The sequence below is a fragment of the Coregonus lavaretus genome (genome assembly GCF_964263955.1).
Source record: "Coregonus lavaretus genome assembly, contig: HAP1_SCAFFOLD_734, whole genome shotgun sequence".
In the NCBI taxonomy this organism is placed as follows: domain Eukaryota; kingdom Metazoa; phylum Chordata; class Actinopteri; order Salmoniformes; family Salmonidae; genus Coregonus; species Coregonus lavaretus.
In genome coordinates, this window is record NW_028165437.1 from 161,993 (window position 1) to 182,965 (window position 20,973).

Consider the following 20,973-nt stretch of genomic DNA (forward strand, 5'->3'; position numbering starts at 1 on the left):
GATGGCTCACTGTTCGTTGTTGTCATTTCCTGCCTAAGTTTGCCTTAAAGGAAGTTTTGGGCAAAAAGGCAAACTCAGCTCCATCATTCATTGAATCAGATGCCTCATTCATCACAACACCCACTGATATTGCCAATTACTTTAATGACTTTTTCATTGGCAAGATTAGCAAACTTAGGCATGACATGACAGCAACAAACACTGATACTACACATCAAAGTATAACTGATACAATTATGAAAGACAAGCACTGTAGTTTTGAATTCTGTAAAGTGAGTGTGGAAGAGGTGAAAAAATGATTGTTGTCTATCAACAATGACAAGCCACCGGGGTCTGACAACTTGGACGGAAAATGTATGAGGTTAATAGCCACTCCTATTTGCCATATCTTCAATCTAAGCCTACTAGAAAGTGTGTGCCCTCAGGCCTGGAGGGAAGCAAAAGTCATTCCGCTACCTAAGAATAGTTAAGCCCCCTTTACTGGCTCAAATAGCCGACCAATCAGCCTGTTACCAACCCTTATTACACTTTGGGAAATAATTGTGTTTGACCAGATACAATGATATTTTACAGTTAACAACTACTAGAAAGTGTGTGCCACTCCTATTTGCCATATCTTAAATCTAAGCCTACTAGAAAGTGTCAAAGGCACTCAGGCCTGGAGGTAAGCAAAAGTTATTCCGCTACCCTATTACCAACCCTTTTGGAAAAAATTGTATTTGACAATTATTTTTTACAATAAACAAATTGACAACAGACTTCAAATAAAATTAAATTAAATCAAATTTTATTTGCCACATGCGCCGAATACAACAGGTGTAGACATTACCGAGAAATGCTTACTTACAGCCCTTAACCAACAATGCATTTATTTTTTTATAAAAAAAAGTAAAATAAAACAACAACAAAAAAGTGTTGAGAAAAAAAGAGCAGAAGTAAAATAAAATAACAGTAGGGAGGCTATATACAGGGGGGTACCGGTGCAGAGTCAATGTGCGGGGGCACCGGCTAGTTGAGGTAGTTGAGGTAATACAGTGCCCTCCACTATTATTGGCACCCCTGTTTAAGATGTGGTCGAGGACTTCCAAAAATTCTCCTTTTTTTTTTAAACAACATAGAACCCAAATGCAAAAAAAGAGAAAAATCCAACCTTTTATTTAAGTACATTACTTTGGTGGTAAAAAAAAAAATCACACATTTAGAAAAAAATCAACTTGAAATCATGTGTCCCACAATTATTGGCACCCCTAACAATTCCGCTGAAAATTTTAATTGATTTTTTTTTAAACACATTTTTCTGTAGTTGCTAAAGTTGGTCAGGGTATCTAGGAACTTTTAATTAGTAATTCATGACTTCCTGTTTCCCTGGGGTATAAATATGACGTGACACAGAGGCCTAATTCTCTTACCCATTTGTCAACATGGCAAAGACAAGAGAACACACCATTCAAGTAAGGCAGATTTGTGTCGACCTTCATAAGTCAGGCAATGGCTACAAGAAAATAGCCACTCGCCTTAACTTGCCCGTATCTACAGTCAGAGGAATCAATAAGAAGTTTAAAACAACTGGAACAGTGACAAACAAGGCTGGAAGAGGTCCCAAGTTTATCTTGCCACAACGCACAGTGAGGAGGATGGTAAGAGAAGTAAAAAAAAGTCCTAAGCTCACTGTCACAGAATTGCATCAAAGAGTGGCATCTTGGGGTCACAAAGTCTCCAAAACAACCATCAGACGCTCTGCTCTCTACATGCCAACAAGCTGTTTGGGAGGCATGCAAGGAAAAAGCCTTTTCTCACTAACACTCACAAACGTAAACGTCTGGAGTTTGCTAAGCGGCACTGGGACTTCAACTGGGATCGTGTGCTTTGGTCAGATGAGACTAAGATTGAGCTTTTTGGCAACAAACACTCTAAGTGGGTCTGGCGTAAAACAAAAGATGAGTATGCCGAAAAGCACCTCATGCCCACCGTGAAGTATGGTGGAGGATCTGTGATGCTGTGGGCCTGTTTCTCTTCCAAAGGCCCTGGGAACCTTGTTAGGGTGCATGGCATTATGAACGCTTTGAACTACCAGGACATTTTAAATAAAAACCTGATGGCCTCTACCAGAAAGCTGAAGATGGGTCGTCATTGGGTCTTTCAGCAGGATAATGATCCAAAACATGTGGCAAAATCTACACAAAAATGGTTCAGCAGTCACAAACTCAAGGTCCTCCCATGGCCATCTCAGTCCCCAGACCTCAACCCAATCGAAAACCTGTGGGGCGAGCTAAAGAGGAGAGTGCATAAAAGAGGACCCAGGACACTGGATGATCTAGAAAGATTGTGCAAAGAAGAATGGTCAAAGATCCCTCTCTCTGTGTTCTCCAATCTTGTGAAATGTTATAGGAGGAGATTAAGTGCTGTCTTGTTGGCAAAAGGGGGTTGTACAAAGTATTAACATCAGGGGTGCCAATAATTGTGGGACACATGATTTCAAGTTATTTTTTTTCTAAATGTGTGATTTTTTTTTTTTTACACCAAAGTAATGTACTTAAATAAATGCATTTGGGTTCTATGTTGTTAAAAAAAAAAAGGAGAATTTTTGGAAGTCCTCGACCACATCTTAAACAGGGGTGCCAATAATTGTGGAGGGCATTGTATGTACATGTGGGTAGAGTTAAAGTGACTATGCATAAATAATTAACAGAGTAGCAGCAGCGTAAAAAGATGGGGTGGGGGGGCAATGCAAATAGTCCGGGTAGCCATGATTAGCTGTTCAGGAGTCTTATGGCTTGGGGGTAGAAGCTGTTGAGAAGCCTTTTGGACCTAGACTTGGCGCTCCGGTACCGCTTGCCGTGCAGTAGCAGAGAGAACAGTCTATGACTAGGGTGGCTGGAGTCTTTGACAATTTTGAGGGCCTTCCTCTGACACCGCCTGGTATAGAGGTCCTGGATGGCAGGAAGCTTGGCCCCAGTGATGTACTGGGCCGTACGCACTACTCTCTGTAGTGCCTTGCGGTCGGAGGCCGAGCAGTTGCCATACCAGGCGGTGATGCAACCAGTCAGGATGCTCTCGATGGTGCAGCTGTATAACTTTTTGAGGATCTGAGGACCCATGCCAAATCTTTTCAGTCTCCTGAGGGGGAATAGGCTTTGTCATGCCCTCTTCACGACTGTCTTGGTGTGTTTGGACCATGATAGTTCGTTGGTGATGTGGACACCAAGGAACTTGAAGCTCTCAACCTGTTCCACTACAGCCCCGTCGATGAGAATGGGGGCGTGCTCAGTCCTCTTTTTTTTCCTGTAGTCCACAATCATCTCCTTTGTCTTTGTCAGGTTGAGGGAGAGGTTGTTATCCTGGCACCACATGGCCAGGTCTCTGACCTCCTCCCTATAGGCTTTCTCATCATTGTCGGTGATCAGGCCTACCACTGTTGTGTCGTCAGCAAACTTAATGATGGTGTTGGAGTCGTGCCTGGCAATGCAGTCATGGGTGAACAGGGAGTACAGGAGGGGACTGAGCACGCACCCCTGAGGGGCCCCCATGTTGAGGATCAGTGTGGCAGATGTGTTGTTACCTACCCTTACCACCTGGGGGCGGCCCGTCAGGAAGTCCAGGATCCAGTTGCAGAGGGAGGTGTTTAGTCCCAGGGTCCTTAGCTTAGTGATGAGCTTTGAGGGCACTATGGTGTTGAATGCTGAGCTGTAGTCAATGAATAGCATTCTCACGTAAGTGTTCCTCTTGTCCAGGTGGGAAAGGGCAGTGTGGAGTGCAATAGAGATTGCATCTTCTGTGGATCTGTTGGGGTGGTATGCAAATTGGAGTGGGTCTAGGGTTTCTGGGATAATGGTGTTGATGTGAGCCATGACCAGCCTTTCAAAGCACTTCATGGCTACAGACGTCAGTGCTACGGGTCGGTAGTCATTTAGGCAGGTTATCTTAGTGTCCTTGGGCACGGGGACTATGGTGGTCTGCTTGAAACGTTGGTATTATAGACTCAGTCAGGGACATGTTGAAAATGTCGGTGAAGACACTTGCCAGTTGGCCAGCAAATGCTCAGAGTACATGTCCTGGTAATCCGTCTGGACCTGCGTCCTTGTGAATGTTGACCTGCTTAAAAGTCTTACTCACATCGGGTACGGAGAGCGTGATCACATAGTCATCCTGAACAGCTGGTGCTCTCATGCATGCTTCAGTGTTGCTTGCCTCTAAGCGAGCATAGAAGTGGTTTCTGCTCGTCTGGTAGGCTTGTGTCACTGGGCAGCTCGCGGCTGTGCTTCCCTTTGTAGTCTGTAATAGTTTTCAAGCCCTGCCACATCCGACGAGTGTCAGAGCCGCTGTAATACGATTCAATCTTAGTCCTGTATTGACTCTTTGCCTGTTTGATGGTTCGTTGGAGGGCATAGCGGGATTTCTTATAAGTGTCCGGGTTAGAGTCCCGCTCCATGAAAGCGGCAGCTCTACCCTTTAGCTCAGTGCGGATGTTGCCTGTAATCCATGGCTTCTGGTTGGGGTATGTACGTACGGTCACTGTGAGGACGACGTCATCGATGCACTTATTGATGAAGCCAGTGACTGATGTGGTGTACTCCTCAATGCTATCTGAAGAATCCCAGAACATTTTCCAGTATGTGCTAGCAAAACAGTCCTGTAGCTTAGCATCTGCGTCATCTGACCACTTTTTTATTAACCACTGGTGCTTCCTGCTTTAGTTTTTGCTTGTAAGCAGGAATCAGGAGGATAGAGTTATGGTCAGATTTGCCAAATGGAGGGCGAGGGAGAGCTTTGTATGCGTCTCTGTGTGTGGAGTAAAGGTGGTCTAGAGTTTTTTTTCCTCTGGTTGCACATTTAACATGCTGGTAGAAATTAGGTAGAACGGATTTAAGTTTCCCTGCATTAACGTCCCCGGCCACTAGGAGCGCTGCCTCTGGATGAGTGTTTTCCTGCTTAGTTATGGCCTTATACAGCTCATGGAGTGCAATCTTAATGGCAGCATTGGTTTGTGGTGGTAGATAGACAGCTATGAAAAATATAGATAAAAACTCTCTTGGTAAATAGTGTGGTCTACAGCTTATCATAAGATACTCTACCTCAGGCGAGCAAACCCTCGAGACTTCCTTAGTATTTGATTTTGTGCACCAGCTGTTGTTTACAAATATACACAGACCGCCACCCCTTGTCTTACCGGAGTCAGCCGTTCTATCCTGCCGATGTAGCGTATAGCCCGCTAGCTGTATGTTGTCCATGTCGTTGTTCAGCCACGACTCGGTGAAACATAAGATATTACAATTTTTAATGTCCCGTTGGTAGGATAACTGTGCTCTTAGGTCATCTAATTTATTTTCCAATGACTGAAGATTGGCTAATAGGATTGATGGAAGAGGCAGTTTACTCGCTTGCCGTCGGATCCTTACGAGGCACCCCGACCTACGTCCACGATATCACTGTCTCTTTCTCCTGCGAATGACGGGGATTTGGGCCTTGTCGGGTGTCTGTAGGATATCCTTCGCGTCCGACTTGTTGAAGAAAAAATCTTCGTCCAATACGAGGTGAGTAATCGCTGTCCTGATATCCAGAAGCTCTTTTTGGTTATAAGAGATGATGGCAGAAACATTATGTACAGAATAAATTACAAATAATGCGAAAAAACACACATAATAGTACAATTGGTTAGAGGGCTGTAAAACGGCAGCCATCTTCTCCGGCGACATCTTCTTCGCACGCTTATAGGGACGGACATTCAACAAGCACGACACTTACACAAATGACTGATGATTGGCTGAGAGAAATTGACGATAAAAAGATTGTATGGTCTGTTTTGTTAGACTTCAGTGCGGCTTTTGACAATATCGATCATAGTCTGCTGCTGGAAAAACGTATGTGTTACGGCTTTACACCCCCTGATATATTGTCGATAAAGAGTTACCTGTCTAACAGAACACAGAGATTGTTCTTTAATGGAAGACTCTCCCACATAATCCAGGTAGAATCAGGAATTCCCCAGGGCAGCTGTCTAGGCCCCTTACTTTTTTCAATCTTTACCAATGACATGCCACTGGCTTTGAGTAAAGCCAGTGTGTCTATGTATGTGGGTGACTCAACACTATACACATCAGCTACTACAGCGACTGAAATGACAGCAACACTTAACAAAGAGCTGCAGTTAGTTTCAGAATGGGTGGCAAGGAATAAGTTAGTCCTAAATATTTAAAAACTAAAAGCATTGTATTTGGAACAAATCATTCACTAAACCCTAAACCTCAACTAAATCTTGTAATGAATCATGTGGAAATTGAGGTGACTAAACTGCCTGGAGTAACCCTGGATTGTCAACTGTCATGGTCAAAACATGTTGATCCAACAGTAGCTAGGATGGGGAGAAGTCTGTCCATAATAAAGGGCTGCTCTGCCTTCTTAACAGCACTATCAACAAGGCAGGTCCTACAGGCCCTAGTTTTGTCACACCTGGACTACTGTTCAGTTGTGTGGTCAGGTGCCACAAAGAGGGACCTTTGGAAAATTACAATTGGCTCAGAACAGGGCAGAACGGCTGGCCCTTAATTGTACACAGAGAGCTAACATTAATAATATGCATGTAAATCTCTCATTTCTCAAAGTGGAGGAGAGATTGACTTCATCACTACTTGTTTTGTAAGAAGTGTTTTCAAGCTGAATGCACCGAGGTGTCTGTTTAAACAACAAGCACACAGCTCGGACACCCATGCATACCCCACAAGACATGCCACCACCAGAGGTCTCTTCACAATCCCCAAGTCCAGAACAGACTGTGGGAGGCGCACAGTACTACATAGAGCCATGACTACATGGAACGCTATGCCACATCAGGTAACTGATGCAAGCAGTAGAATCAGATTTTTTAAAAACTGATAAAAATAAATCTCTCTGAAGAGATACACACACACACAGGTACAGATACACACACAAACACAGACACTAGCACGCGCACTCTCCACACATGTACATTGTAATATTGTTGTATGGTGGTTTTATACATTTTGTATTGTAGATATGTAGTGGTGTAATAATGTTATATGATGTACTGTTTTATATTTTGTGGATCCATAATAAACCCCAGGAAGAGTAGCTGCTGCCTTGGCAGGAACTAATCGGGATCAATAATAAACCCCAGGAAGATATGTAGTGGTGTATTAATCAGGGATCTAGACAGCCACAAACCCGGGACAATCCGCGGTCCCAGCCAAAATGGCTAACCGTGTCGCGGCCTGCGTTCAAGCCCTCAAGGAAACCCAGCTAGCTTGATAGGCAGCTAGCTAGCAGTAAGGCTAGCTGCTACGTCAAACAGCTCCTCAGACCCAGCCTTGGTCAGCAGGATCACTGGACAGATAGTAGTGGTCCCAGTAACTGATACCAACAGCTCCTCAGACCCGGCCTTGGTCAGCAGGATCACTGGACAGATAGTAGTGGTCCCAGTAACTGATACCAACAGCTCCTCAGACCCGGCCTTGGTCAGCAGGATCACTGGACAGATAGTAGTGGTCCCAGTAACTGATACCAACAGCTCCTCAGACCCGGCCTTGGTCAGCAGGATCACTGGACAGATAGTAGTGGTCCCAGTAACTGATACCAACAGCTCCTCAGACCTGGCCTTGGTCAGCAGGATCCCTGGACAGATAGTAGTGGTCCCAGTAACTGATACCAACAGCTCCTCAGACCCAGCCTTGGTCAGCAGGATCACTGGACAGATAGTAGTGGTCCCAGTAACTGATACCAACAGCTCCTCAAACCCGGCCTTGGTCAGCAGGATCCCTGGACAGATAGTAGTGGTCCCAGTAACTGATACCAACAGCTCCTCAGACCAAGCCTTGGTCAGCAGGATCACTGGACAGATAGTAGTGGTCCCAGTAACTGATACCAACAGCTCCTCAGACCCGGCCTTGGTCAGCAGGATCACTGGACAGATAGTAGTGGTCCCAGTAACTGATACCAACAGCTCCTCAGACCCGGCCTTGGTCAGCAGGATCACTGGACAGATAGTAGTGGTCCCAGTAACTGATACCAACAGCTCCTCAGACCCGGCCTTGGTCAGCAGGATCACTGGACAGATAGTAGTGGTCCCAGTAACTGATACCAACAGCTCCTCAGACCCGGCCTTGGTCAGCAGGATCCCTGGACAGATAGTAGTGGTCCCAGTAACTGATACCAACAGCTCCTCAGACCCAGCCTTGGTCAGCAGGATCACTGGACAGATAGTAGTGGTCCCAGTAACTGATACCAACAGCTCCTCAGACCCGGCCTTGGTCAGCAGGATCCCTGGACAGATAGTAGTGGTCCCAGTAACTGATACCAACAGCACCTCAGACCCGGCCTTGGTCAGCAGGATCCCTGGACAGATAGTAGTGGTCCCAGTAACTGATACCAACAGCTCCTCAGACCCAGCCTTGGTCATCAGGATCACTGGACAGATAGTAGTGGTCCCAGTAACTGATACCAACAGCTCCTCAGACCCAGCCTTGGTCAGCAGGATCCCTGGACAGATAGTAGTGGTCCCAGTAACTGATACCAACAGCTCCTCAGACCCAGCCTTGGTCAGCAGGATCAATGGACAGATAGTAGTGGTCCCAGTAACTGATACCAACAGCTCCTCAGACCCAGCCTTGGTCAGCAGGATCCCTGGACAGATAGTAGTGGTCCCAGTAACTGATACCAACAGCTCCTCAGACCCAGCCTTGGTCAGCAGGATCACTGGACAGATAGTAGTGGTCCCAGTAACTGATACCAACAGCTCCTCAGACCCGGCCTTGGTCAGCAGGATCACTGGACAGATAGTAGTGGTCCCAGTAACTGATACCAACAGCTCCTCAGACCCGGCCTTGGTCAGCAGGATCACTGGACAGATAGTAGTGGTCCCAGTAACTGATACCAACAGCTCCTCAGACCCGGCCTTGGTCAGCAGGATCACTGGACAGATAGTAGTGGTCCCAGTAACTGATACCAACAGCTCCTCAGACCCGGCCTTGGTCAGCAGGATCCCTGGACAGATAGTAGTGGTCCCAGTAACATATACCAACAGCTCCTCAGACCCAGCCTTGGTCAGCAGGATCACTGGACAGATAGTAGTGGTCCCAGTAACTGATACCAACAGCTCCTCAGACCCGGCCTTGGTCAGCAGGATCCCTGGACAGATAGTAGTGGTCCCAGTAACTGATACCAACAGCTCCTCAGACCCGGCCTTGGTCAGCAGGATCACTGGACAGATAGTAGTGGTCCCAGTAACTGATACCAACAGCTCCTCAGACCCTTGGTCAGCAGGATCACTGGACAGATAGTAGTGGTCCCAGTAACTGATACCAACAGCTCCTCAGACCCGGCCTTGGTCAGCAGGATCACTGGACAGATAGTAGTGGTCCCAGTAACTGATACCAACAGCTCCTCAGACCCGGCCTTGGTCAGCAGGATCACTGGACAGATAGTAGTGGTCCCAGTAACTGATACCAACAGCTCCTCAGACCCGGCCTTGGTCAGCAGGATCACTGGACAGATAGTAGTGGTCCCAGTAACTGATACCAACAGCTCCTCAGACCCAGCCTTGGTCAGCCGGATCACTGGACAGATAGTAGTGGTCCCAGTAACTGATACCAACAGCTCCTCAGACCCGGCCTTGGTCAGCAGGATCACTGGACAGATAGTAGTGGTCCCAGTAACTGATACCAACAGCTCCTCAGACCCGGCCTTGGTCAGCAGGATCCCTGGACAGATAGTAGTGGTCCCAGTAACTGATACCAACAGCTCCTCAGACCCAGCCTTGGTCAGCAGGATCACTGGACAGATAGTAGTGGTCCCAGTAACTGATACCAACAGCTCCTCAGACCCAGCCTTGGTCAGCAGGATCACTGGACAGATAGTAGTGGTCCCAGTAACTGATACCAACAGCTCCTCAGACCCGGCCTTGGTCATCCGGATCCCTGGACAGATAGTAGTGGTCCCAGTAACTGATACCAACAGCTCCTCAGACCCAGCCTTGGTCAGCAGGATCACTGGACAGATAGTAGGGGTCCCAGTAACTGATACCAACAGCTCCTCAGACCCAGCCTTGGTCAGCAGGATCACTGGACAGATAGTAGTGGTCCCAGTAACTGATACCAACAGCTCCTCAGACCCAGCCTTGGTCAGCAGGATCACTGGACAGATAGTAGTGGTCCCAGTAACTGATACCAACAGCTCCTCAGACCCGGCCTTGGTCAGCAGGATCACTGGACAGATAGTAGTGGTCCCAGTAACTGATACCAACAGCTCCTCAGACCCGGCCTTGGTCAGCAGGATCACTGGACAGATAGTAGTGGTCCCAGTAACTGATACCAACAGCTCCTCAGACCCGGCCTTGGTCAGCAGGATCACTGGACAGATAGTAGTGGTCCCAGTAACTGATACCAACAGCTCCTCAGACCCGGCCTTGGTCAGCAGGATCACTGGACAGATAGTAGTGGTCCCAGTAACTGATACCAACAGCTCCTCAGACCTGGCCTTGGTCAGCAGGATCACTGGACAGATAGTAGTGGTCCCAGTAACTGATACCAACAGCTCCTCAGACCCAGCCTTGGTCAGCAGGATCACTGGACAGATAGTAGTGGTCCCAGTAACTGATACCAACAGCTCCTCAGACCCGGCCTTGGTCAGCAGGATCACTGGACAGATAGTAGTGGTCCCAGTAACTGATACCAACAGCTCCTCAGACCCGGCCTTGGTCAGCAGGATCACTGGACAGATAGTAGTGGTCCCAGTAACTGATACCAACAGCTCCTCAGACCCAGCCTTGGTCAGCAGGATCACTGGACAGATAGTAGTGGTCCCAGTAACTGATACCAGCTCCTCAGACCCGGCCTTGGTCAGCAGGATCACTGGACAGATAGTAGTGGTCCCAGTAACTGATACCAACAGCTCCTCAGACCCAGCCTTGGTCAGCAGGATCACTGGACAGATAGTAGTGGTCCCAGTAACTGATACCAACAGCTCCTCAGACCCTTGGTCAGCAGGATCCCTGGACAGATAGTAGTGGTCCCAGTAACTGATACCAACAGCTCCTCAGACCCAGCCTTGGTCATCAGGATCACTGGACAGATAGTAGTGGTCCCAGTAACTGATACCAACAGCTCCTCAGACCCAGCCTTGGTCAGCAGGATCACTGGACAGATAGTAGTGGTCCCAGTAACTGATACCAACAGCTCCTCAGACCCAGCCTTGGTCAGCAGGATCACTGGACAGATAGTAGTGGTCCCAGTAATTGATACCAACAGCTCCTCAGACCCAGCCTTGGTCAGCAGGATCCCTGGACAGATAGTAGTGGTCCCAGTAACTGATACCAACAGCTCCTCAGACCCAGCCTTGGTCATCAGGATCACTGGACAGATAGTAGTGGTCCCAGTAACTGATACCAACAGCTCCTCAGACCCAGCCTTGGTCAGCAGGATCCCTGGACAGATAGTAGTGGTCCCAGTAACTGATACCAACAGCTCCTCAGACCCGGCCTTGGTCAGCAGGATCACTGGACAGATAGTAGTGGTCCCAGTAACTGATACCAACAGCTCCTCAGACCCGGCCTTGGTCAGCAGGATCACTGGACAGATAGTAGTGGTCCCAGTAACTGATACCAACAGCTCCTCAGACCCTTGGTCAGCAGGATCACTGGACAGATAGTAGTGGTCCCAGTAACTGATACCAACAGCTCCTCAGACCCGGCCTTGGTCAGCAGGATCACTGGACAGATAGTAGTGGTCCCAGTAACTGATACCAACAGCTCCTCAGACCCTTGGTCAGCAGGATCACTGGACAGATAGTAGTGTTCCCAGTAACTGATACCAACAGCTCCTCAGACCCAGCCTTGGTCAGCAGGATCACTGGACAGATAGTAGTGGTCCCAGTAACTGATACCAACAGCTCCTCAGACCCAGCCTTGGTCAGCAGGATCACTGGACAGATAGTAGTGGTCCCAGTAACTGATACCAACAGCTCCTCAGACCCAGCCTTGGTCAGCAGGATCACTGGACAGATAGTAGTGGTCCCAGTAACTGATACCAACAGCTCCTCAGACCCGGCCTTGGTCAGCAGGATCACTGGACAGATAGTAGTGGTCCCAGTAACTGATACCAACAGCTCCTCAGACCCGGCTTTGGTCAGCAGGATCACTGGACAGATAGTAGTGGTCCCAGTAACTGATACCAACAGCTCCTCAGACCCGGCCTTGGTCAGCAGGATCACTGGACAGATAGTAGTGGTCCCAGTAACTGATACCAACAGCTCCTCAGACCCGGCCTTGGTCAGCAGGATCACTGGACAGATAGTAGTGGTCCCAGTAACTGATACCAACAGCTCCTCAGACCCGGCCTTGGTCAGCAGGATCACTGGACAGATAGTAGTGGTCCCAGTAACTGATACCAACAGCTCCTCAGACCCGGCCTTGGTCAGCAGGATCACTGGACAGATAGTAGTGGTCCCAGTAACTGATACCAACAGCTCCTCAGACCCGGCCTTGGTCAGCAGGATCACTGGACAGATAGTAGTGGTCCCAGTAACTGATACCAACAGCTCCTCAGACCCTTGGTCAGCAGGATCACTGGACAGATAGTAGTGGTCCCAGTAACTGATACCAACAGCTCCTCAGACCCAGCCTTGGTCAGCAGGATCACTGGACAGATAGTAGTGGTCCCAGTAACTGATACCAACAGCTCCTCAGACCCGGCCTTGGTCAGCAGGATCACTGGACAGATAGTAGTGGTCCCAGTAACTGATACCAACAGCTCCTCAGACCCGGCCTTGGTCAGCAGGATCACTGGACAGATAGTAGTGGTCCCAGTAACTGATACCAACAGCTCCTCAGACCCGGCCTTGGTCAGCAGGATCACTGGACAGATAGTAGTGGTCCCAGTAACTGATACCAACAGCTCCTCAGACCCGGCCTTGGTCAGCAGGATCACTGGACAGATAGTAGTGGTCCCAGTAACTGATACCAACAGCTCCTCAGACCCGGCCTTGGTCAGCAGGATCACTGGACAGATAGTAGTGGTCCCAGTAACTGATACCAACAGTTCCTCAGACCCGGCCTTGGTCAGCAGGATCACTGGACAGATAGTAGTGGTCCCAGTAACTGATACCAACAGCTCCTCAGACCCGGCCTTGGTCAGCAGGATCACTGGACAGATAGTAGTGGTCCCAGTAACTGATACCAACAGCTCCTCAGACCCGGCCTTGGTCAGCAGGATCACTGGACAGATAGTAGTGGTCCCAGTAACTGATACCAACAGCTCCTCAGACCCTTGGTCAGCAGGATCCCTGGACAGATAGTAGTGGTCCCAGTAACTGATACCAACAGCTCCTCAGACCCGGCCTTGGTCAGCAGGATCACTGGACAGATAGTAGTGGTCCCAGTAACTGATACCAACAGCTCCTCAGACCCGGCCTTGGTCAGCAGGATCACTGGACAGATAGTAGTGGTCCCAGTAACTGATACCAACAGCTCCTCAGACCCGGCCTTGGTCAGCAGGATCACTGGACAGATAGTAGTGGTCCCAGTAACTGATACCAACAGCTCCTCAGACCCGGCCTTGGTCAGCAGGATCACTGGACAGATAGTAGTGGTCCCAGTAACTGATACCAACAGCTCCTCAGACCCGGCCTTGGTCAGCAGGATCACTGGACAGATAGTAGTGGTCCCAGTAACTGATACCAACAGCTCCTCAGACCCGGCCTTGGTCAGCAGGATCACTGGACAGATAGTAGTGGTCCCAGTAACTGATACCAACAGCTCCTCAGACCCGGCCTTGGTCAGCAGGATCACTGGACAGATAGTAGTGGTCCCAGTAACTGATACCAACAGCTCCTCAGACCCGGCCTTGGTCAGCAGGATCACTGGACAGATAGTAGTGGTCCCAGTAACTGATACCAACAGCTCCTCAGACCCGGCCTTGGTCAGCAGGATCACTGGACAGATAGTAGTGGTCCCAGTAACTGATACCAACAGCTCCTCAGACCCGGCCTTGATCAGCAGGATCACTGGACAGATAGTAGTGGTCCCAGTAACTGATACCAACAGCTCCTCAGACCCAGCCTTGGTCAGCAGGATCACTGGACAGATAGTAGTGGTCCCAGTAACTGATACCAACAGCTCCTCAGACCCAGCCTTGGTCAGCAGGATCACTGGACAGATAGTAGTGGTCCCAGTAACTGATACCAACAGCTCCTCAGACCCGGCCTTGGTCAGCAGGATCACTGGACAGATAGTAGTGGTCCCAGTAACTGATTCCAACCGCGTCACGGGATCCTCACTCAAAAGTTAGCTATCTAGTAACATTTTCAATAGACTTTCAAAACTTTCCAAAACAACGCTCTCCCTCGTTCCGCGTTCAACAGGAAGTGACGAGTGCCGCCTCTGGACGTAAAAACAGAAGACGAGGGGGGGAAAATACACTAGGGGGAGGGGTGTGTGTGTGTGTGTATGTGTGTGTGTGTGTGTGTGTGTGTGTGTGTGTGTGTGTGTGTGTGTGTGTGTGTGTGTGTGTGTGTGTGTGTGTGTGTGTACCTCTCCAGAGACAGTTTCCTGAAAATATTGTTGACGGTCTCCAGGTCATAGGAGTCTAAACATTCTGACTGATGGGAGGAGGAGGAGGAGTGGAGCGAGGGAGGACCTTGCGTCTCTATTTCCTCATCTGGACGGAGAGAGGGGGAGGGGAGAAGGGAGAGATGATTAGAGGGGTATAGGGTATACAGCATGGGGTTGGAGGGTATAGATCATAGGGTATAGATCATAGGGTATATAGTATGGTGTTGTAGGGTATAGATCATAGGGTAAACAAGTATGGGGTTGGAGGGTATAGATCATAGGGTATAGATCATAGGGTATACAGTATGGGGTTGTAGGGTATAGATCATAGGGTATAGATCATAGGGTATAGATCATAGGGTCTACAGTATGGGGTTGTAGGGTATAGATCATAGGGTATAGATCATAGGGTATAGATCATAGGGTATAGATCATAGGGTATAGATCATAGGGTCTACAGTATGGGGTTTTAGGGTATAGATCATAGGGTCTACAGTATGGGGTTGTAGGGTATAGATCATAGGGTATAGATCATAGGGTATAGATCATAGGGTATAGATCATAGGGTTTACAGTATGGGGTTGTAGGGTATAGATCATAGGGTATAGATCATAGGGTATACAGTATGGGGTTGTAGGGTATAGATCATAGGGTCTACAGTATGGGGTTGTAGGGTATAGATCATAGGGTATAGATCATAGGGTATACAGCATGGGGTTGGAGGGTATAGATCATAGGGTCTACAGTATGGGGTTGTAGGGTATAGATCATAGGGTATAGATCATAGGGTCTACAGTATGGGGTTGTAGGGTATAGATCATAGGGTCTACAGTATGGGGTTGGAGGGTATAGATCATAGGGTATATATCATAGCGCCAGGTAGCTTAGTGGTTAAGAGCGTTGTGCCAGTAACCGAAAGGTCGCTGGTTCTAATCCCCGAGCCGACTAGGTGAAAAATCTGTCGATGTGCCCTTGAGCAAGGCACTTAACCCTAATTGCTCATGTAAGTCGCTCTGGATAAGAGCGTTTGCTAAATGACTAAAAATGAAAATGAATAGGGTATACAGTATGGGGTTGTAGGGTATAGATCATAGGGTATAGATCATAGGGTCTACAGTATGGGGTTGTAGGGTATAGATCATAGGGTCTACAGTATGGGGTTGGAGGGTATAGATCATAGGGTATAGATCATAGGGTATACAGTATGGGGTTGTAGGGTATAGATCATAGGGTATAGATCATAGGGTATGGATCATAGGGTCTACAGTATGGGGTTGTAGGGTATAGATCATAGGGTATAGATCATAGGGTATAGATCATAGGGTCTACAGTATGGGGTTGTAGGGTATAGATCATAGGGTCTACAGTATGGGGTTGTAGGGTATAGATCATAGGGTATAGATCATAGGGTATAGATCATAGGGTCTACAGTATGGGGTTGTAGGGTATAGATCATAGGGTCTACAGTATTGGGTTGTAGGGTATAGATCATAGGGTCTACAGTATGGGGTTGTAGGGTATAGATCATAGGGTATACAGTATGGGGTTGGAGGGTATAGATCATAGGGTCTACAGTATGGGGTTGTAGGGTATAGATCATAGGGTATAGATCATAGGGTCTACAGTATGGGGTTGTAGGGTATAGATCATAGGGTCTACAGTATGGGGTTGTAGGGTATAGATCATAGGGTATAGATCATAGGGTCTACAGTATGGGGTTGTAGGGTATAGATCATAGGGTATAGATCATAATGTCTACAGTATGGGGTTGTAGGGTATAGATCATAGGGTATAGATCATAGGGTCTACAGTATGGGGTTGTAGGGTATAGATCATAGGGTCTACAGTATGGGGTTGTAGGGTATAGATCATAGGGTATAGATCATAGAGTCTACAGTATGGGGTTGTAGGGTATAGATCATAGGGTCTACAGTATGGGGTTGTAGGGTATAGATCATAGGGTCTACAGTATGGGGTTGTAGGGTATAGATCATAGGGTATAGATCATAGGGTCTACAGTATGGGGTTGTAGGGTATAGATCATAGGGTATAGATCATAGGGTCTACAGTATGGGGTTGTAGGGTATAGATCATAGGGTCTACAGTATGGGGTTGTAGGGTATAGATCATAGGGTATAGATCATAGGGTATACAGTATGGGGTTGTAGGGTATAGATCATAGGGTCTACAGTATGGGGTTGTAGGGTATAGATCATAGGGTCTACAGTATGGGGTTGTAGGGTATAGATCATAGGGTCTACAGTATGGGGTTGTAGGGTATAGATCATAGGGTATAGATCATAGGGTCTACAGTATGGTGTTGTAGGGTATAGATCATAGGGTATAGGTCATAGGGTATAGATCATAGGGTCTACAGTATGGGGTTGTAGGGTATAGATCATAGGGTATACAGTATGGGGTTGTAGGGTATAGATCATAGGGTATAGATCATAGGGTCTACAGTATGGGGTTGTAGGGTATAGATCATAGGGTCTACAGTATGGGGTTGTAGGGTATAGATCATAGGGTATACAGTATGGGGTTGTAGGGTATAGATCATAGGGTCTACAGTATGGGGTTGTAGGGTATATATCATAGGGTATAGATCATAGGGTCTACAGTATGGGGTTGTAGTGTATAGATCATAGGGTCTACAGTATGGGGTTGTAGGGTATAGATCATAGGGTCTACAGTATGGGGTTGTAGGGTATAGATCATAGGGTATAGGTCATAGGGTATAGATCATAGGGTCTACAGTCTCAGGTACCTTACCATAATCCATGTTGTCTACACTCTCACATTCAAAGTCACCGAGGCTGAAACAGAGAAAGAAACATGTAGTCAGAAGTTACAAACCTTTTCCCTATGCAGTGTTTAGAGTGTACACTGTGTAGGGTAAAGGGTGTAGGGTGTAGGGTGTAGGGTAAAGGGTGTAGGGTGTAGGGTAAAGGGTGTAGGGTGTAGGGTAAAGGGTGTAGGGTGTAGGGTGTAGGGTAAAGGGTGTAGGGTGTAGGGTAAAGGGTGAAGGGTGTAGGGTGTAGGGTAAAGGGTAAAGGGTAAAGGTTAAAGGGTAAAGGGTAAAGGGTAAAGGGTGTAGGGTAAAGGGTAAAGGGTGTAGGGTGTAGGGTAAAGGGTAAAGGGTAAAGGGTAAAGGGTGTAGGGTAAAGGGTGTAGGGTAAAGGGTGTAGGGTAAAGGGTAAAGGGTGTAGGGTAAAGGGTAAAGGGTGTAGGGTGTAGGGTAAAGGGTAAAGGGTGTAGGGTAAAGGGTGTAGGGTAAAGGGTAAAGGGTGTAGGGTAAAGAGTAAAGGGTGTAGGGTAAAGGGTGTAGGGTGTAGGGTAAAGGGTAAAGGGTAAAGGGTGTAGGGTGTAGGGTAAAGGGTAAAGGGTGTAGGGTGAAGGGTGTAGGGTAAAGGGTGTAGGGTAAAGGGTAAAGGGTAAAGGGTAAAGGGTGTAGGGTGTAGGGTGTGGGTAAAGGGTGTAGGGTAAAGGGTAAAGGGTTTAGGGTAAAGGGTGTAGGGTAAAGGGTGTAGGGTAAAGGGTAAAGGGTGTAGGGTAAAGGGTAAAGGGTGTAGGGTAAAGGGTAAAGGGTGTAGGGTGTAGGGTGTAGGGTAAAGGGTAAAGGGTGTAGGGTGTAGGGTGTAGGGTGTAGGGTAAAGGGTAAAGGGTGTAGGGTGTAGGGTGTAGGGTGTAGGGTAAAGGGTAAAGGGTGTAGGGTGTAGGGTGTAGGGTAAAGGGTAAAGGGTAAAGGGTGTAGGGTGTAGGGTGTAGGGTGTAGGGTAAAGGGTGTAGGGTGTAGGGTGTAGGGTGTAGGGTAAAGGGTAAAGGGTGTAGGGTGTAGGGTGTAGGGATAAGGGTAAAGGGTGTAGGGTGTAGGGTGTAGGGTGTAGGGTGTAGGGTGTAGGGTGTAGGGTAAAGGGTAAAGGGTAAAGGGTAAAGGGTAAAGGGTGTAGGGTGTAGGGTGTAGGGTGTAGGGTGTAGGGTAAAGGGTAAAGTGTAAAGGGTAAAGGGTAAAGGGTAAAGGGTAAAGGGTAAAGGGTGTAGGGTAAAGGGTAAAGGGTGTAGGGTGTAGGGTAAAGGGTAAAGGGTAAAGGGTAAAGGGTGTAGGGTAAAGGGTGTAGGGTAAAGGGTGTAGGGAAAAGGGTAAAGGGTGTAGGGTAAAGGGTAAAGGGTGTAGGGTGTAGGGTAAAGGGTAAAGGGTGTAGGGTAAAGGGTGTAGGGTAAAGGGTAAAGGGTGTAGGGTAAAGAGTAAAGGGTGTAGGGTAAAGGGTGTAGGGTGTAGGGTAAAGGGTAAAGGGTGTAGGGTGTAGGGTAAAGGGTAAAGGGTGTAGGGTGAAGGGTGTAGGGTAAAGGGTGTAGGGTAAAGGGTAAAGGGTAAAGGGTAAAGGGTAAAGGGTGTAGGGTGTAGGGTGTGGGTAAAGGGTGTAGGGTAAAGGGTAAAGGGTGTAGGGTAAAGGGTGTAGGGTAAAGGGTGTAGGGTAAAGGGTAAAGGGTGTAGGGTAAAGGGTAAAGGGTGTAGGGTAAAGGGTAAAGGGTGTAGGGTGTAGGGTGTAGGGTAAAGGGTAAAGGGTGTAGGGTGTAGGGTGTAGGGTGTAGGGTAAAGGGTAAAGGGTGTAGGGTGTAGGGTAAAGGGTAAAGGGTGTAGGGTGTAGGGTGTAGGGTAAAGGGTAAAGGGTAAAGGGTGTAGGGTGTAGGGTGTAGGGTGTAGGGTAAAGGGTGTAGGGTGTAGGGTGTAGGGTGTAGGGTGTAGGGTAAAGGGTAAAGGGTGTAGGGTGTAGGGTGTAGGGATAAGGGTAAAGGGTGTAGGGTGTAGGGTGTAGGGTGTAGGGTGTAGGGTGTAGGGTAAAGGGTAAAGGGTAAAGGGTAAAGGGTGTAGGGTGTAGGGTGTAGGGTGTAGGGTGTAGGGTAAAGGGTAAAGTGTAAAGGGTAAAGGGTGTAGGGTGTAGGGTGTAGGGTGTAGGGTAAAGGGTAAAGGGTGTAGGGTGTAGGGTGTAGGGTGTAGGGTAAAGGGTAAAGGGTAAAGGGTGTATGGTAAAGGGTAAAGGGTAAAGGGTGTAGGGTAAAGGGTATAGGGTGTAGGGTGTAGGGTTAAGGGTGTAGGGTGTAAGGTGTAGGGTAAAGGGTAAAGGGTGTAGGGTGTAGGGTAAAGGGTAAAGGGTGTAGGGTAAAGGGTAAAGGGTGTAGGGTGTAGGGTAAAGGGTAAAGGGTAAAGGGTAAAGGGTAAAGGGTAAAGGGTGTAGGGTGTAGGGTGTAGGGTAAAGGGTAAAGGGTAAAGGGTGTAGGGTGTAGGGTGTAGGGTGTAGGGTGTAGGGTAAAGGGTAAAGGGTAAAGGGTGTAGGGTGTAGGGTGTAGGGTAAAGGGTGTAGGGTGTAGGGTGTAGGGTGTAGGGTAAAGGGTAAAGGGTGTAGGGTGTAGGGTAAAGGGTGTAGGGTGTAGGGTGTAGGGTGTAGGGTAAAGGGTGTAGGGTGTAGGGTAAAGGGTGAAGGGTAAAGGTTAAAGGATAAAGGGTAAAGGGTAAAAGGTGTAGGGTAAAGGGTAAAGGGTGTAGGGTGTAGGGTAAAGGGTATAGGGTAAAGGGTTAAGGGTAAAGGGTAAAGGGTGTAGGGTAAAGGGTGTAGGGTAAAGGGTAAAGGGTGTAGGGTAAAGGGTAAAGGGTAAAGGGTGTAGGGTGTAGGGTAAAGGGTAAAGGGTGTAGGGTAAAGGGTGTAGGGTAAAGGGTAAAGGGTGTAGGGTAAAGGGTAAAGGGTGTAGGGTAAAGGGTGTAGGGTGTAGGGTAAAGGGTAAAGGGTGTAGGGTGTAGGGTAAAGGGTAAAGGGTGTAGGGTAAAGGGTGTAGGGTAAAGGGTGTAGGGTAAAGGGTAAAGGGTAAAGGGTAAAGGGTGTAGGGTGTAGGGTGTGGGTAAAGGGTGTAGGGTAAAGGGTAAAGGGTGTAGGGTAAAGGGTAAAGGGTGTAGGGTAAAGGGTGTAGGGTAAAGGGTAAAGGGTGTAGGGTGTAGGGTAAAGGGTGTAGGGTAAGGGTAAAGGGTGTAGGGTGTAGGGTAAAGGGTAAAGGGTGTAGGGTGTAGGGTGTAGGGTGTAGGGTAAAGGGTAAAGGGTGTAGGGTGTAGGGTGTAGGGTAAAGGGTAAAGGGTAAAGGGTGTAGGGTGTAGGGTGTAGGGTGTAGGGTGTAGGGTAAAGGGTAAAGGGTAAAGGGTGTAGGGTGTAGGGTGTAGGGTGTAGGGTAAAGGGTAAAGGGTGTAGGGTGTAGGGTGTAGGGTGTAGGGTTAAGGGTAAAGGGTGTAGGGTGTAGGGTGTAGGGTGTAGGGTGTAGGGTAAAGGGTAAAGGGTAAAGGGTGTAGGGTGTAGGGTGTAGGGTGTAGGGTGTAGGGTGTAGGGTAAAGGGTAAAGGGTAAAGGGTAAAGGGTAAAGGGTAAAGGGTGTAGG

At 48.1% G+C, this 20,973-nt stretch overlaps 1 protein-coding gene across 1 annotated transcript in view; it reads right to left on the reverse strand.

Moving 5' to 3' along the window:
* Positions 1–20,973, reverse strand: part of card11 (caspase recruitment domain family, member 11) — a gene marked incomplete at both ends in the record, with an annotated part of 123,757 nt that overhangs the window by 34,042 nt on the left and 68,742 nt on the right. Inside the window, 2 exons of the mRNA XM_084190991.1 lie at positions 14,534–14,660; positions 17,327–17,370. Of these exons, the coding sequence (XP_084047117.1) occupies positions 14,534–14,660; positions 17,327–17,370 (171 nt within the window). The remainder of the gene's footprint in view (positions 1–14,533; positions 14,661–17,326; positions 17,371–20,973) is intronic.